General features: G+C 55.0%; 3 protein-coding genes across 4 annotated transcripts in view; 1 reads left to right on the forward strand and 2 right to left on the reverse strand.

The window, feature by feature from the left end:
* Positions 1–1733, reverse strand: part of wdr83 (WD repeat domain containing 83) — a 6368-nt gene extending 4635 nt beyond the window's left edge. Inside the window, 1 exon segment of the mRNA XM_067972789.1 lies at positions 1707–1733. Within this exon segment, the coding sequence (XP_067828890.1) occupies positions 1707–1733 (27 nt within the window).
* Positions 1734–1993: 260 nt separating this feature from the next.
* On the forward strand, positions 1994–8047 carry LOC137304262 (alpha-ketoglutarate-dependent dioxygenase alkB homolog 7, mitochondrial-like). 2 transcript variants are annotated; one of them, XM_067972812.1, is made up of 4 exons: positions 1994–2297; positions 3965–4138; positions 6374–6498; positions 7027–8047. In XM_067972812.1, the coding sequence occupies exons 1-4, from the start codon at positions 2001–2003 to the stop codon at positions 7205–7207; spliced, it is 777 nt and encodes a 258-aa protein (XP_067828913.1). In that variant the 5' UTR covers positions 1994–2000; the 3' UTR covers positions 7208–8047. The 2 variants fall into 2 exon arrangements, with proteins under 2 accessions (XP_067828913.1, XP_067828914.1); XM_067972813.1 differs by having other exon boundaries at positions 6374–6480.
* Positions 8048–8548: 501 nt separating this feature from the next.
* On the reverse strand, positions 8549–10083 carry LOC137304263 (artemin). Its single transcript, XM_067972814.1, has 2 exons — positions 9889–10083; positions 8549–9298 (listed from the first exon to the last, which is right to left on the reverse strand). The coding sequence occupies exons 1-2, from the start codon at positions 9998–10000 to the stop codon at positions 8820–8822; spliced, it is 591 nt and encodes a 196-aa protein (XP_067828915.1). The 5' UTR covers positions 10001–10083; the 3' UTR covers positions 8549–8819.
* Between the last annotated feature and the right edge of the window lie 6606 nt (positions 10084–16689).

The raw sequence follows: 16689 nt of genomic DNA on the forward strand, positions 1-16689 counted from the left end.
TCTCTCCCTCCTGGTAACGGGGCCCAGGGGTACTGTACCCGCTCTCCCCCCCTGGTAACGGGGCACAGGGGGGGGTACTGTACCCGCTCTCTCCCTCTCCCCCCTGGTGATGGGGCCCGGGGGGTACTGTACCCGCTCTCTCCCTCTCCTCCCTGGTAACGGGGCACGGGGGTACTGTACCCGCTCTCTCCCTCTCCCACTCGTAACGGGGCACGGGGGTACTGTACCCGCTCTCTCCCTCTCCCCCTGGTAACGGGCCCCGGGGGTACTGTACCCGCTCGCCCCCCTGGTAATGGGGCACGGGGGTACTGTACCCGCTCTCTCCCTCTCCCACTCGTAACGGGGCACGGGGGTACTGTACCCGCTCTCTCCCTCTCCCCCTGGTAACGGGGCCCGGGGGTACTGTACCCGCTCGCCCCCCCTGGTAACGGGGCCCGGGGATACTGTACCCGCTCTCTCCCTCTCCCCCCTGGTAACGGGGTACGCTCATCATACCAGTCCTCCTCCCCCTCCGCCGACACTCTTGTTCCAGAGTCTCTGCTGCTCCTGACCTCCCGGTGATGGGCCAATCCCCGGACACAAGTTGAGTTGTACAAACACCAGATGTTGCAGTCATGTTACTGTGAGGCCTCCAGCAGAATCGACTTACTCAAAAATATGAATAAAATATCATTTATCAGCTCTGAAGGAATTTTATGATTACTTTGAACCTTTTAATTGTGACTTTGGATCATTGAAACCGTGTTTTGTGTAAATGAAGGGAGGATGGACTTTGGGTGGGGTCGGCTGTAGCCAGGGGTCAGTCGTGGCTCAGTGGGTCTGAGTCAGAAGGTTGTGGGTTCATGTCCCACTCCAGGGAATTGAGCACATAATCCAGGCTGATACTCCCAGTGTGGTACTGAGGTAGCGCTGCCCTGTCAGAGGGTCAGTACTGGGGGAGCGCCGCCCTGTCGGAGGGTCAGTACTGAGGGAGCGCCGCCCTGTCGGAGGGTCAGTACTGAGGGAGCGCCGCCCTGTCGGAGGGTCAGTACTGAGGGAGTGCTGAACTGTCGGAGGGTCAGTACTGAGGGAGCGCCGCCCTGTCGGAGGGTCAGTACTGAGGGAGCGCCGCCCTGTCTTTTGGATGAGACATTAAGCCAAGGGCCCCGTCTGCCCCCTCAGGTGGACATAAAAGATCCAGGGCACTATGTGAAGAAGAGCAGGGGAGTTCTCCCCAGTGTCCTGGGCCAATATTAGTTTGTCCATCCAGTATTCTCCGTCTGGGGGTCCATTCCAAGAACTTCCTGCCATCAGGCCTGAATTTGCCTCCAGGAGCCCGAGATTGCAGGCTGACCGGCCCGGGCGGTGTGGTGACCCAGGGGGCAAAGGTCACCCCTGCCAATCCCCCAAACCCTGAGTTGCCAATCGCAGGGCAGAGGCACATGGGAGGTCACCATCGGGTCAGCGAGGGGAGGTCACCGTCAGGTCACCAAGGGAAGGTCACCGAGGGGAGGTCACCGTCAAGGTCAGCGAGGGGAGGTCACCGTCAAGGTCAGCGAGGGGAGGTCACCGTCAAGGTCAGCGAGAGGAGGTCACTGTCAAGGTCAGCGAGGGCAGGTCACCGTCAAGGTCAGCGAGAGGAGGTCACTGTCAAGGTCAGCGAGGGCAGGTCACCGTCAAGGTCAGCGAGGGGAGGTCACCATCAGAGGTCACTGAGTAGAGGTCACCGAGGGGAGGTCATCATCAGAGGTCATTGTCAGGTCACCTACGAGAGGTCACCATCAGGGGTCACCGAGGAGCGGTCACTGTCAGAGTACCCACCTACCCCCCCCTCCCACCCACCCCTCCCCTGGGGGAGTGAAGAAAATACCTTTATTGAGGATATTTTGTCGTCGCTGAGAAACGAGGGAAATGAGGGTCAGAATTAAGCGGCCAATAGATCAGGGTCAAGGGTTAGAGGTGAGGTGCGGCATCAGCAATGCGCCTGCGCACATCCCCACAATGCTGTGCGTTGCTTCAACATGGCGGCGCCCATGGCCCGAGCGGCGGGAATTTTGGGCCCGGCCGGACTCTGCGTGAGGGCGCTGCGCAGGAAGAAGCCGCTTTTGCCGCGGGGTTTAATGTGCTCCTCCCGCAGGCCGCACGGAGCCTCGGGCCGGCGGCTGATGGTGGGGTCGAGTCCCGCGGTGCTGGAGTTGGTGTCGCGGGACGTGGAGCTGCGGCCGGAGTTTGTGAGCCCGGCGGAGGAGGCGGCGCTGCTGCGGGAACTGGAGCCGCAACTCAGGCGGCAGCGCTATCAGCGGGAGCACTGGGACCAGGTGGGCCATAGCAACCGGGCCCATAGCAACCGGGGCCGGTGGGCCATAGCAACTGTGGCTGGTGGGCCATAGCAACGGGGGGGGGGGGCCATAGCAACGGGGGGGGGGCCATAGCAACCGGGGCTGGTGGGCCATAGCAACGGGGGGGGCCATAGCAACCGGGGGCCATAGCAACCGGGGCTGGTGGGCCATAGCAACGGGGGGGGGCCATAGCAACCGGGGCCCATAGCAACCGAGGGCCGGTGGACCATAGCAACCGGGGGGCCATAGCAACCGGGGGGCCACGGCTACTGCTGCTTCCTGGGGTCAGGTACAAATGGCTGCCGTCTCCGGTGTCTCACCGACCGCCTGTTATTCCCAGTGAGGATATTTAACTGTGGGGGCATCACACTCTCGCGCTTTCCAGCAGGACCCAGAGGACGGCGACCGGGGGCAGGAATCCTGGCTGATTTTCATTAGCCGAGGGGCTTGGGGACCAACTGAAGCCTCAACTAAGATCAGCGCAGAGTGGGAGTGGAACCCAGGACCTGATGGTCTGTACGGCTCAATTACACACCAGAGCCAGCACTGACCAGCAGACGGTCGTGGGTTCGAGCCCCACTCCAGAAACTTGAGCACATAATCCAACCCGACACTCCCAGTGCAATACCGAGGGAGTGCTGCACTGTCAGAGGTGCCGCCTTTCTGATGGGACATTAAACAGAGGCCCCATCAGGTGGACGTAAAAAATCCCATGGCACTATTTGAAGAAGAGCAGGGAGTTCTCCCCAGTGTCCTGGCCAACATTTATCCCTCAACCAACATCACTAAAACAGATTGTCTGGTCATTATCACTTTGCTGTCTGTGGGATCTTGCTGTGCGCAAATTGGCTGCTGTGTTTCCTACATTACAACAGTGACTACACTTCAAAAAGTACTTCATTGTACATGAAGCTTTTTAAGATGTTAATGGATGAAGTGATGAAGCAGTTTATAAATGCAAATCTCTCTGTACTAGTATTAGACTGATGGTGTTGTGAGGATTTGGTGTTTTAGAAAAGAAATGTCACATCATGTAACATCCAGTGTGATGAAGAGTAATGAAGGAAATGTTTACGTCCTTCCTGTTGATAAGTAAACAGGGCCCCACATCAATCTTTAGTTTAATTGTTTCCAGCGTTCGGATTGGCTTCTTATGTTTTAACATGTTTTGTATTTGTTAACAGTGTGTGAAGTGCGGCAGACTGACCGCAAGCTGCACAGTTACATGAATTATTAGTGACAATCAAAATATCTTCGGAAGTAGTGATGGAGCCTGAGGCTGCGTTCCCGTCCCTCGGTCCCCGGCGTCCCTCGGTCCCGCGCGTCCCTCGGTCCCGCGCGTCCCTCGGTCCCCGGCGTCCTCGGTCCCCGGCGTCCCTCGGTCCCGCGCGTCCCTCGGTCCCGCGCGTCCCTCGGTCCCGCGCGTCCCTCGGTCCCCGGCGTCCCTCGGTCCCGCGCGTCCCTCGGTCCCCGGCGTCCCTCGGTCCCGCGCGTCCCTCGGTCCCCGGCGTCCCTCGGTCCCGCGCGTCCCTCGGTCCCCGGCGTCCCTCGGTCCCGCGCGTCCCCGTGTATTTGTTGTGAAGAATGTTCAGCTGCAGGTGGTTTGGGATTTTAATTTATTTTCATTGTGCTTTGATTGACACAAGGCAATCCATGCCTATCGCGAGACTGAGAAATCCCGCTGGACCGAGCAGAATGAAAGGATCGTGCAGCGACTGCGGGATATCGCCTTCCCCCCAGGAGTCCCTCAGCTCTCAATGGTACACGTGCTGGATCTTGATAAAAGTGGCTTCATCAGGCCTCATGTGGACAGTGTGAAGGTAAAGTGACAGAGGCTGCTGTTAATGCTGACACTTCACCACCTGGGATTCCAGGCTTGTTATGTGCTGGAATTCCCTTTCCTGTTCCACTCCTCCTTTCTGACTGTCTCATGTGTGAATCATCGAATGATACAGCACAGAAGGAGGCCATTCGGCCCATTGTGACTCTGCCAGCTCTTTGAAAGAGCTGTCCAATTAGTCCCACTCCCCTGCAGATTTTTCCCCTTCTAGTATTTATCCAATTCCCTTTTGAAAGTTATTATTGAATCTGCTTCCACCGCCCTTTCAGGCAGCGCATTCCAGATCATCACAACTCGCTGAGTAAAAAAAATTCTCCTCATCTCCCCCTTGGTTCTTTCACCAATTATCTTAAATCTGTGTCCTCTGGTTACTGATCCGTCTGTCACTGGAAACAGTTTCTCTTTGTTTAATCTGTCAAAACTGTCCTTGATTTTGAACACCTCAATCAAATCTCCCCTTAACCTTCTCTGTTCTAAGAAGAACAGCCCAGTTTCTCCAGTCTCTCCACATAACTGAAGTCCCTCATCCCTGGAACCATTCTAGGAAATCTCCTCTGCACCCTCTCTAAAGCCTTGACATCCTTCCTAAAGTGTGGTGCCCAGAATTGAACACAATCCTCCAGCTGAGGCCGAACCAGTGATTTCCTTGCTTTTGTACTCTATGCCTCTATTTATAAAGCCCAGGATCCCGTATGCTTTTTAACCGCTTTCTCAACCTATCCTGCCACCTTCAAAGATTTGTGCACATATACCCACAGATCTCTCTATTCCTGCACCTCTTTCCGAATTATGCCATTTAGTTTGAATCTGCCTCAAGAATTGTTCGAAAAATAAAGTTTTTAGATGGCCGTTGGCTTAGAGGATCCCAGAGGCAGAGGGACGTGCTGTCTGTCTCACTGTCTGCGGTGTGGGACGTGCTGTCTGTCTCACTGTCTGCGGTGTGGGACGTGCTGTCTGTCTCACTGTCTGCGGTGTGGGACGTGCTGTCTGTCTCACTGTCTGCGGTGTGGGACGTGCTGTCTGTCTCACTGTCTGCGGTGTGGGACGTGCTGTCTGTCTCTCTGTCTGCAGTGTGGGACGTGCTGTCTGTCTCTCTGTCTGCGGTGTGGGACGTGCTGTCTGTCTCTGTCTGCGGTGTGGGACGTGCTGTCTGTCTCTCTTGTCTGCGGTGTGGGACGTGCTGTCTGTCTCTCTGTGGTGTGGGACGTGCTGTCTGTCTCTGTCTGCGGTGTGGGACGTGCTGTCTGTCTCTCTGTCTGCGGTGAGGGACGTGCTGTCTGTCTCTCTGTCTGCGTGTGGGACGTGCTGTCTGTCTCTGTCTGCGTGTGGGACGTGCTGTCTGTCTCTGTCTGCGGTGAGGGACGTGCTGTCTGTCTCTGTCTGCGGTGTGGGACGTGCTGTCTGTCTCTCTGTCTGCGGTGAGGGACGTGCTGTCTGTCTCTCTGTCTGCGGTGTGGGACGTGCTGTCTGTCTCTGTCTGCGTGTGGGACGTGCTGTCTGTTTCTGTCAGCGGTGAGGGACGTGCTGTCTGTCTCTGTCTGCGTGTGGGACGTGCTGTCTGTTTCTGTCAGCGGTGTGGGACGTGCTGTCTGTCTCTCTGTCAGCGGTGTGGGACATGCTGCCTGTCTCTGTCAGCGGTGTGGGATGTGCTGTCTGTCTCTCTCTGCGTGTGGGACGTGCTGCCTGTCTCTGTCTGCGGTGTGGGACGTGCTGTCTGTCTCTTGGTCTGCATGTGGGACATGCTGCCTGTCTCTGTCTGCGGTGTGGGACGCACTGTCTGTCTCTCGGTCTGCGGTTTGCGATGTTCTGTCTGTCTTTCTGTCTGCGGTGCGCGACGTGCTGTCTGTCTGTCTGCGGTGCGGGACATGCTGTGTCTGTCTGTCTGTCTGCGGTGCGGGACATGCTGTGTCTGTCTGTCTGCGGTGCAGGACGTGCTGTCTCTGTCTGTCTGCGGTGCAGGACGTGCTGTCTCTATCTGTCTGCGGTGCGGGTCGTGCTGTGTCTGTCTAGCTGCGGTGCAGGACGTGCTGTCTCTGTCTGTCTGCGGTGCGGGTCGTGCTGTCTCTGTCTGTCTGCGGTGCGGGTCGTGCTGTCTCTGTCTGTCTGCGGTGTGGGACATGCTGTGTCTGTCTGTCTGCGGTGCGGGACGTGCTGTGTCTGTCTGTCTGCGGTGCGGAAGGACTTTGCTTTATGCCGTTGTCTCTCTCTCTCTCAGTTCTGTGGAGACACGATTGCTGGCCTGTGTTTGCTGTCGGGGAGTGTGATGCGTTTGTTGAGTGAAGACAATGAGGCGGATCGAGTGGATTTACTGCTGCAGCAACGGTCTGTCTACATCCTGAGGTGGGACTGGGGAGGGTGGGGGGGGAGGGGGGAGGGGGAGGGGGAGGGGGAGGGGGAGGGCGGGATGGAGAGTGGGGGGGTGGGACCAGGGGAGGGAGGGGGAGACCGTGGGGAGGGGGTGGGAGGGAGAGGGAGGTGTTGGGGGGGGGGTGAAGGGGGGGACCGGTGGGGGAGGGGTCAGTAGTCTCGGTGTGAGGCAGTTGCCCCGGGTGAGAATTCCTGCACGTTTATTCCAGTTGTCAGTTTTCCTTCTCATGGATTTGGGGCAGGAGAGTGGGTCACACGATTCACTGGGGCCGGGGGGGCGCGGGGGAGGGGAGGATGGGGGGGGCGCGGGGAGGGGAGCGTGGGGGAGGGGAGGATGGGGAGAGGGGAGGGCGGGGGGGAGGGGAGGATGGGGGGTGCGGGGGGCATTAAACAGACAGGCTCCTGTGTGAATATTGGCTGCAGTGCCTCTCATGGTCAAACAGTCGAATGTAATCGAGCCTTTCGCTCGTCCTGAACCTCCGGCTTGTGTGTGTCTTTCAGGGGAGCAGCAAGATACAGGTTCAGCCACCAGATCCTGCGAGAGGAAGAGTCATTTTTGGGGGGGCAGAAGGTCCCTCGTGAGCGACGGATCTCCATCATCTGTAGGAACCTGCCCCCCGGCCCAGAGTCAGTCACAGGGCTGATCGACCGGGGCTTCGCGCAGTGGCAATTGTGTACTTGAGTAATGTTCACGGATCGAATATTGCACTCGCTCCCCCTCCCCCTCACTGTCTCCCCCTCTCACTCTCTTCCCCCCTCACTCTCTTCCCCCTCACTCTCTTCCCCCTCTCACTCTCTTCCCCTCTCACTCTCTCCCCCCTCACTCTCTCCCCCCTCACTCTCTCCCCCTCTCACTCTCTCCCCCCTCACTCTCTTCCCCCTCACTCTCTTCCCCCTCACTCTCTTCCCCCTCTCACTCTCTCCCCCCTCACTCTCTCCCCCTCTCACTCTCTCCATCTCTCACTCTCTCCCCCTCTCACTCTCTCCCCTCTCACTCTCTCCCCCTCTCACTCTCTCCCCCTCTCACTCTCTTCCCCTCTCACTCTCTTCCCCTCTCACTCTCTCCCCCTCTCACTCTCTCCATCTCTCACTCTCTCCATCTCTCACTCTCCCATCTCTCACTCTCTCCCCTCTCACTCTCTCCCCCTCTCACTCTCTCCCTCTCACTCTCTCCCCCTCTCACTCTCCCCCTCTCACTCTCTCCCCCTCTCACTCTCTTCCCCCTCTCACTCTCTTCCCCCTCACTCTCTTCCCCCTCACTCTCTTCCCCCTCACTCTCTCCCCCTCTCACTCTCTTCCCCCTCACTCTCTTCCCCCTCACTCTCTTCCCCCTCACTCTCTCCCCCTCTCACTCTCCCCATCTCTCGCACCCACTTCCTCATTCTTCCCCATTTCTCTATCACACACACCGCCCCCCCCCTCCTCCTCCTCCCCCACACACTGTAATCAGGACGATGTGACATCACTTCATCAATTTTTATTTGAACAGAAACAAATAAAATAAATCCAAGCGTTTCTAACAGCGGAGTCTTTAAAATAAATAAATAATTTAGATACATAAATATTTCTGGTTCCACAGTCGTTGATCTCGGCCTTCAGCCCGAGGGGTTCAATCAAACAAACCCAGTCAGAGGACCCAATGCAGCTTCGCCCCCCCCCGCACCCCCCCGTCCCCTCTCCCCCCCCATCCCCTCCTCTCCCCCCCCGTCCCCTCTCCCTCCTCTCCCCCCCCGTCCCCTCTCCCCCCGTCCCCCCCCCCGTCCCCTCTCCCCCCCCGTCCCCTCTCCCCCCCCGTCCCCTCTCCCCCCCCGTCCCCTTCCCCCCCCGTCCCCCCCGTCCCCTCTCCCCCCGTCCCCTCTCCCCCCCGTCCCCTCTCCCCCCGTCCCCTCTCCCCCCCCCCGTCCCCTCTCCCCCCCCCGTCCCCTCTCCCCCCCCCGTCCCCTCTCCCCCCCCCGTCCCCTCTCCCCCCCCCGTCCCCTCTCCCCCCGTCCCCTCCCCCTCCGCACCCCCCCCCCGACACACTATTTTTTGTTTTGTAAATGGAAATGTTCAGAGCTCTAGTTTAAATATAAATTCACACATCTTATCTACAGCTGTCCTCCAACAGGCCACAGAGTGTCTGTAGTTCTGGGAAGGACCAACCTTGATTCAGTTCCCCTTCGGCCAGACTGTCCTGTTGTTCCAAGTGTTCCCCCTCGTCCTGCTCACGATTTGCCTCCATTTCAATCCTGCTTTGGTCCAGGTTTAGTCCTGATTGTCCTGGGATCTCCCCCCGCCCCCCTACCCTGTCCCCTTTACCCGATGCAGTTACACTCAGAGGCTGAGAGTTTCTCCACAGTGTGCCAGCGATTGTTAATGTCCAGGAAGGTGACATCCTTGAACTGTGTGGGGCGGCAGCAGGGGTCACTAATAATCTTCTCCAGGGACAGGTTCAGGAGGTCAGTTTTGCGCAGCAGGAGGGAGAGGGTGAGATCATGGTTGGTCCTGGCCAACGGGCAGCTGCCACTGCAATACTTGAAGAGAACGATCTCGTCCGACTCGTAGCCCATGCCCAGGTCCTGCACTCGCAGCTGGATCCCCCGGAGCCGACAGTTACTCTCCTCCCACTCCTCTCCTTTCCTCGTCACAGACATTTTCCGTTTTCTCCGTGGTCTCCCCGGGTTTGATTGCAGATCCTGAGGTTCGAGGGACGAGACTGACGTGGGCAGAGGTGACACGGTGAATTCACCGACTGACTGTGTGCTGGAGAATCTCTGCAGGACACTCCTCCTCTCTGAAAGAAATCGGAAAATTCATTTTAGTTTCCTTTCAAGAAATGTGTTGGATGGTTTGAGTGTGATGGGGATTGGAGATCTGACAGTGGGGGGGGGGGGCAGGGATCTGTCGGGGCAGCGTTATATTTACCAACTATGAGGCTCTGTCTTTTTTAAAATGCGTTACCCCCCCTCACACACGGCCATCTCTCACAGGCCAGCCCGCACTCTCAATGTATGGGCTGTTTTCTGATGGACGGCAGCATCGCTAATCCTCACCCGAGGGCCTGGGACATTTCCAGCAGTTGGGCTGGAGCAGGAACCCTGCCCCGTTTCCCCACCCTCCCCCGGGGCACTGGGGCCAAGCGTAGTCCCCAATTAAATATATCGTCCTGCTCTGAGTTAAACTTTACTGGGGTTATATTTTGCCAAGATTGATAAATCTCAGTGAAGATGAGGTATTTTGCAGTTTTGGCGACCCCATGAACTGCCACTCAGTAATTACCCACAGGTTTCCGAAACACAGACTCAAAAAAAAACCTTTTTAAACAACCCAACTTTTAGTGAAGTTAATTTGACGGTGCGAGTGTGGAAGAGACGCCTCACTTACCCGCTCGATGGTGAGGTGGGAGATCGGTGACTGGCGATCCGACTCTCTCCGCTGTCTGCTGATCAACGTGAAAAATGATCAAAAGCGCTAAGAGCACAGGGAAGGTCATCATCGAGTCGAGGATTCAGAGATCAGTAACTCTTCCCCCCCCCCCCAAAAAAACTATCGAGGTGCCTGACCAGAGGGAGGCTGCCGGGATTCTCTCAAAGTACTTTATCTCTTTTTAATTTCAGCCCCTCTCCCTTCGCAGCCTGCTGGTTGTTTGTGATGGAGTGAGTGAATTGGAGTATTTAAAGTGCATCTGTACCCTGCATCCCTGCTCTGACACATATTTCATACGACATTCCTGGCATGGCTAGCCAGTGAGATGTCGGGTATCAGCTGGTCCAAATACCTCAGCCTGTTGCAGAAATGATGGTAAACACGAGAAACACAAAACCCATCCCTTCTCCCAGCCAAGTGCAGGTGAGCTGCAGCTGCGGAGACCGTGAGAGGGAGCACGGGGCCAGGCCACCTCGCTGCTGCTCGAGCGGGAGGGAGGAGCAATCCTTGATGTTCACCTCATGCTTATGTTATTCTTAAACTTCCCTAAAAGGGCATCAGTCGGGCTCAGTGGGCATCAGTCGGGCTCAGTGGGCATCGCTCTCACTTCTGAGTCAGAAGGTTATGGGTTCGAGCCCCACTCCAGAGACTTGAGTTGAGCCTATAATCCAAACTAACCCATCACACATCTGCACTGTGTACGTAACCCATCGTATACCCTGTACGTAACCCATCGTATACTCTGTACGTAACCCATCGTATACTCTGTACGTAACCCATCGTATACTCTGTACGTAACCCATCGTATACTCTGTACGTAACCCATCGTATACTCTGTACGTAACCCATCGTATACTCTGTACGTAACCCATCGTATACTCTGTACGTAACCCATCAGATACTCTGTACGTAACCCATCAGATACTCTGTACGTAACCCATCGTATACTCTGTACGTAACCATCAGATACTCTGTACGTAACCCATCAGATACCCTGTACGTAACCATCGTATACTCTGTACGTAACCCATTAGATACCCTGTACGTAACCCATCGTAATACTCTGTACGTAACCCATTAGATACTCTGTACGTAACCCATCGTATACTCTGTACGTAACCCATCGTATACTCTGTACGTAACCCATCGTATACTCTGTACGTAACCCATTAGATACTCTGTACGTAACCCATCGTATACTCTGTACGTAACCCATCGTATACTCTGTACGTAACCCATCGTATACTCTGTACGTAACCCATCGTATACTCTGTACGTAACCCATCGTATACTCTGTACGTAACCCATCAGATACTCTGTACGTAACCCATCAGATACTCTGTACGTAACCCATCGTATACTCTGTACGTAACCCATTAGATACTCTGTACGTAACCCATCAGATACTCTGTACGTAACCCATCAGATACTTCTTTGGGACTTCCCAAAGTTGTGACAGGGGCTGGAAATTGGGAACTTTCGTTTTCCCCTCAGCTCTGCCTCGCGCTGGATCCAGTTCCTCGGGATCTTGCTAACCTCATGCACCGTAACCAAACGACCCAGACAGTATCAGCAGCCTATTGAGCCATGGGTGGCTTCATCACCAAGGCCAGTCCTGTTGGTATTTAGCACCCAGCAGGAATCAGTGGACAGTAATCCAGGGGCACAATGGTGCGTTTTAGCCCCAAATACTACCCGAGCTGAGATAAGCTGCCTCAGCACAGGCTGGGGATGGAATCCAGGCCCAACACACTGATGGGGGGGAGGGAGGGGTTACATTTACCCCGCGCTGGCTGCCGCTGTATCTCTTTCTGAGGGGGAGGGTGGATGGGGGCAGCTCCTGTGAACACAGTTTGAAGAGAAGTTTCCCACACCCATCCATCACTCACATTGTGCTCTTCATATTCAAACTACTTTGAAATGTTTTTGTTAAATTTTCCCGGTGTATTCCTGCAGACAGCGCTCGTAAATCCCTCACTGTGCTGTCTCTACTTAATCCCCACACAAATCACCTTTTCTGGGTCGGGGAGAATGTTTCCACCTGTGAACCACCCTCGCTGGGACACAAAACAACAGCTGTCTGTCTGTCTGTCCCAGTCAGGGACGTCTGCAATTAATGTACAGGGAGACACGAGCCCGTCGCAGGGGGAGACTGGGACATGAGCCCATCGCAGGGGGAGACTGGGACACTGACCCATCGCAGGGGGAGACCGGGACACTGACCCATCGCAGGGGGAGACTGGGACATGAGCCCATCGCAGGGGGAGACTGGGACACTGACCCATCGCAGGGGGAGACTGGGACACTGACCCGTCGCAGGGGGAGACTGGGACATGAGCCCATCGCAGGGGGAGACTGGGACACTGACCCATCGCAGGGGGAGACCGGGACGCTGACCCATCGCAGGGGGAGACCGGGACACTGACCCATCACAGGGGGAGACTGGGACACTGACCCGTCGCAGGGGGAGACTGGGACATGAGCCCATCGCAGGGGGAGACTGGGACACTGACCTGTCGCAGGGGGAGACCGGGACACTGACCCGTCGCAGGGGGAGACCAGGACACTGACCCATCACAGGGGGAGACCGGGACACTGACCCGTCGCAGGGGGAGACCGGGACACTGACACGTCGCAGGGGGAGACCGGGACACTGACCCGTCGCAGGGGGAGACCGGGACACTGACCCGTCGCAGGGGGAGACCGGGACACTGACCCGTCGCAGGGGGAGACCGGGACACTGACCCGTCGCAGGGGGAGAATGGGACACAGGCACAAAGGGATTGTGGGTTTATTTGGGACCAGTCAGACATGACCTGAGCTCTTATCCGCCGGGGGCCGTCCGCTCTCGCCCGTCTGCGCCGTCCGCTCTCGCCCGTCTGCGCCGTCCGCTCTCGCCCGTCTGCTCCCAGCCCACAGACACTTGTATTGTCCTGGCACCAGATTCAAACCATGTATCTCTTCTTTGACCTTTGCTTTTTGTCCAGGCCTCACTGTGGCAGTGACAGACGGACAGGTGCTGGTCTCACTGGGAGTCCTGATATCGGCCGGGCTGTCGTCAGAAGCACTGAGTGAATGAAGGGGGGGGCACCAGCATCACAGGGACTTTGCGTCAGCCAACGGTCACCACAGCATCCTGTGGGATCTCGGGCTCAGCTGTGCGGTGGGCAGTGAGAGGAGGGGCTTCGTGTGGCCGCAGGTTAAAATAGTCACATCTGAAACCCGGAACTTTCCACCTGTTGGATTAGTAAGAAGGGTGGGATTGGGTGGGAATCTGGATTCAGGCAGCATTTCCCATCAAATGAATTCTTTCCAGAGTCCAGCGAGAGCTGATTCACCGCGAGCCAATTACCCGTCTCACCAACTAACTAACAATTTCAACAAAACCTGACTCAATGATATTAACATGTCCATTAAACCCAAACACACAGCTCTCCCGCTGGCTCAGTGAATACATTAACCACCCAGTGGTAGTGAGGCTGCAGAATAGGCCGTAGATTCATACCCCCAGTCAAGGCAGCAATTGGTGGGTCACAGTATCCCTGGGAGGGATTAATGAGTCAGGGACTCCTGCTGGAAAAAGTACAGGACACTGTGTACATACCCATCTCCCATCAATCTGGGGTACACCCCCCTCCCCATCTCCCATCAATCTGGGGTACACCCCCCTACCCATCTCCCATCAATCTGGGGTACACCCCCCTCCCCATCTCCCATCAATCTGGGGTACACCCCCCTACCCATCTCCCATCAATGTGGGGTACACCCCCCTCCCCATCTCCCATCAATCTGGGGTACACCCCCCTACCCATCTCCCATCAATCTGGGGTACACCCCCCTACCCATCTCCCATCAATCTGGGGTACACCCCCTACCCATCTCCCATCAATGTGGGGTACACCCCCTACCCATCTCCCATCAATCTGGGGTACACCCCCGTACCCATCTCCCATCAATCTGGGGTACACCCCCCTCCCCATCTCCCATCAATCTGGGGTACACCCCTCGACCCTTCTCCCATCAATCTGGGGTACACCCCCTACCCATCTCCCATCAATCTGGGGTACACCCCCCTACCCATCTCCCATCAATCTGAAAAACATCCTATTTCTGCCTTCTAGCCATCTGTCGATCCATAGTTAAATTCTCTTTAATATCAAATGCCTTAATTTTCAATAAGTGTCCTTTGTGGGACATTACAAATCTCTCAATACAACACCCACCCCCTCCATCTGCACAGAGATTCTCTTAAAGATGTAAACAGTCAGGTGTCTCTGCCTCAGGCAGGGTCCTCCATTCATTATTTCATATAATTTCCTTTTGAGTATTTTCTTTCAGCAGTGACCCATTACCCTTTCCTCTGCTCCCATCCCCTGCCGTCAGAAAATGGAGCTAATATATGAAGTGAGCATCTCCACCATTACAAGGCAGCCCCTTCTCTCCTCTCTCCCAGTGGATCCATCCGTTCTTTACCAGCCATTTTATTTTTTTAGGTGGTCAGAAAAACCCTTGTGATTTCACTCTGTGGTTTTTTCATACTCCTGCTTAATCTTCCTAACCTCCTGTGAAGCTCCTCTCTGTATTTCACCTTTTATATTTCTCATAGTTTCTTCTACATTATCCTCCTTTATATTTATCATATTCCTTTTTGCTCTAACCTGTTTATTCATGAAACCCCAGCCTTTGTCGCCCGCTCTCCTTACCCCAGTCCCAGTATATTTATCGTGTATCTTCTCCATCTCATCTTTAAATATCTTCCACTGCGTGTTCAGTATCTGATTCACCACCTCCTCCAACCAGTTAATCTGGGCTCTGCCCCCTTTCATCCCACTGAAACCAGCCCATTTCCAGCCCAGCACCTCTGTCCTGTCCTCCTCCTCCTCCTCCCCCTCCTCCTCCCCCTCCCCCTCCTCCTCCTCCCCCTCCTCCTCCTCCGCCTCCTCCTCCTCCTCCTCCTCGTCCACCTCTTTACCCGATTCAATGTGGTCCTAATTATGGTCCAGTCACGATTTCCCGACCGGTCTTTTCAGGCCACACACTTGTTCTGCTCAGTTACACAGGACCAGGTCTATCACTGCACCCTTTCTATTGGGCATGGCCCCCCCAGCCCCCCAGGCTGATGGACAACATGCCTGCCCCTATTCTAAGGTCCACTTCTCAATTTAATCACAATGTTTGTCACTCCAGACAAGAGAGTTAAAATCCCCCCATCATTACAAGATGGGCAAGAGTGAGGTCATCTACTTTGGACCTAAGAAAGATAAATCGGAGTATTTCCTAAATGGTGAGAAACCAGGACCTGTGGAGGAGCAGAGAGATTTAGGAGTCCAAGTACACATCTGGAAAACTGCTTTCAGTTCTGGGCACCGCACCTCAGGAAGGATATACTGGCCTTGGAGGGGGTGCAGAGGACAGGTTGCATAAACTTGGCTTGTATTCCCGTGAGTATAGAAGATTGAGGGGTGATCTGATTGCGTTGTTTAAAATGTTAAAAAGGTTTGATAGGGTAGATATAGAGAAACTATTTCCTCTGGTGGGGAATCAAGAACAAGGGGGCACAATCTTAAAATTGGAGTTAGGTTGTTCAGGAATGAAATCAGGAAGCATTTTTTCACACAAAGGGGAGTGGAAATCTGGAACTCTTCCCAAAGGCTGTGGGTGCTGGGGGTCAATTGAAATTTTGAAGACTGAGATCAATAGATTTTTGTTGGGTAAGGATATCAAGGGATAGGGAACCAAGGCAGGTAAATGGAGTTGAGGTACAGATCAGCCATGATCTGATTGAATGGCGGAACAGGCTCGAGCGGCTGAATGGCCTCCTCCTGTTCCTAACTCATTAGTACTGCAAACCTCTTTAAATTACCTACAGATCTCATCCTCCATTTCCAGTCTGTAATACACTTCCAATTTTTATTATTTTTTAAACTCAACTCATTATCTGATCACTGTCAATAACATTTTTCTTTCTAGGTCTGCAAACAAATCCGTAATTAATAAGGGCATCCCGCCTCCCTTTTCTCCCTCTATATGTCCTGAAAATTTTTACAGCTGAAGGCAAGTCTTCAAGATCAGCAAACTCAGCAGAGACTGGGCACTGAACCTGGGCCGTTCCTGCCATTTACAGCTCAAAGGCTAGTGGTAGATCCTCAAACACACCTCTCACCTGGAACAATGTCTACAGCTCTAATACTGACGGGAGGGGGCGAGGTGCAGACGGGAGGGGGCGAGGTGCAGACGGGAAGACGGAGTATGGCAGAGAATACAAGCAGAAAGGGCACGGTCTCGGGGTTGATGGTCTATTAGAGATGTGGGGAATCGCAGTGGGGAGCACGGAAATGGACAGGTCGAGAAAGGCCTGGTGCCAGGAAAAGAGAAGCAGTAACTGGAGGGGAGGGAGAGGGAGAGAGGGGAGAGGGAAGGAAAGGAGAGGAGAGGGATGTAGGGTGGGTCTCTCTGAGGCATCAGGAAGCAGCTGGTTAGTCAGAGGCCATCAGATGAATGGGGACTGAGATCGCACACACAAACGGTGGAGTTAGGGACGGTAATGTTGTTTTCTTGTACTGGGCGTTTTCGATTAAGGTTTGGAATGAGAGCTTTTTACAATGGTGCACTCCTGTGCTTCTCATTGATGAGGATCGAGCTGATGGGCTCCTTTAACAGACAGATACGCTGGAATTTGCCGACAGTTCTCACTCAGAGGCGTCAATCTGCGAGTAAATAAAGTCTCCAAGTAACGACAAACGGTCCAGGGGGAGTGCC

This window comes from Heptranchias perlo, chromosome 37 (assembly GCF_035084215.1).
Source record: "Heptranchias perlo isolate sHepPer1 chromosome 37, sHepPer1.hap1, whole genome shotgun sequence".
Classification (NCBI taxonomy): Eukaryota; Metazoa; Chordata; class Chondrichthyes; order Hexanchiformes; family Hexanchidae; genus Heptranchias; species Heptranchias perlo.

Bases quoted from the DNA above. Each gene is read 5' to 3' on its own strand.
- LOC137304263 (XM_067972814.1), bottom strand. From the start codon at position 10,000: ATGATGACCTTCCCTGTGCTCTTAGCGCTTTTGATCATTTTTCACGTT. The intron at 9,299-9,888 runs GTAAGTGAGGCG...GATTTCTTTCAG, and splicing joins CCCACCTCACCATCGAGCGG to AGAGGAGGAGTGTCCTGCAG.
- LOC137304262 (XM_067972812.1), top strand. From the start codon at position 2,001: ATGGCGGCGCCCATGGCCCGAGCGGCGGGAATTTTGGGCCCGGCCGGA. The intron at 2,298-3,964 runs GTGGGCCATAGC...GATTGACACAAG, and splicing joins AGCGGGAGCACTGGGACCAG to GCAATCCATGCCTATCGCGA. The intron at 6,499-7,026 runs GTGGGACTGGGG...TGTGTCTTTCAG, and splicing joins CGGTCTGTCTACATCCTGAG to GGGAGCAGCAAGATACAGGT.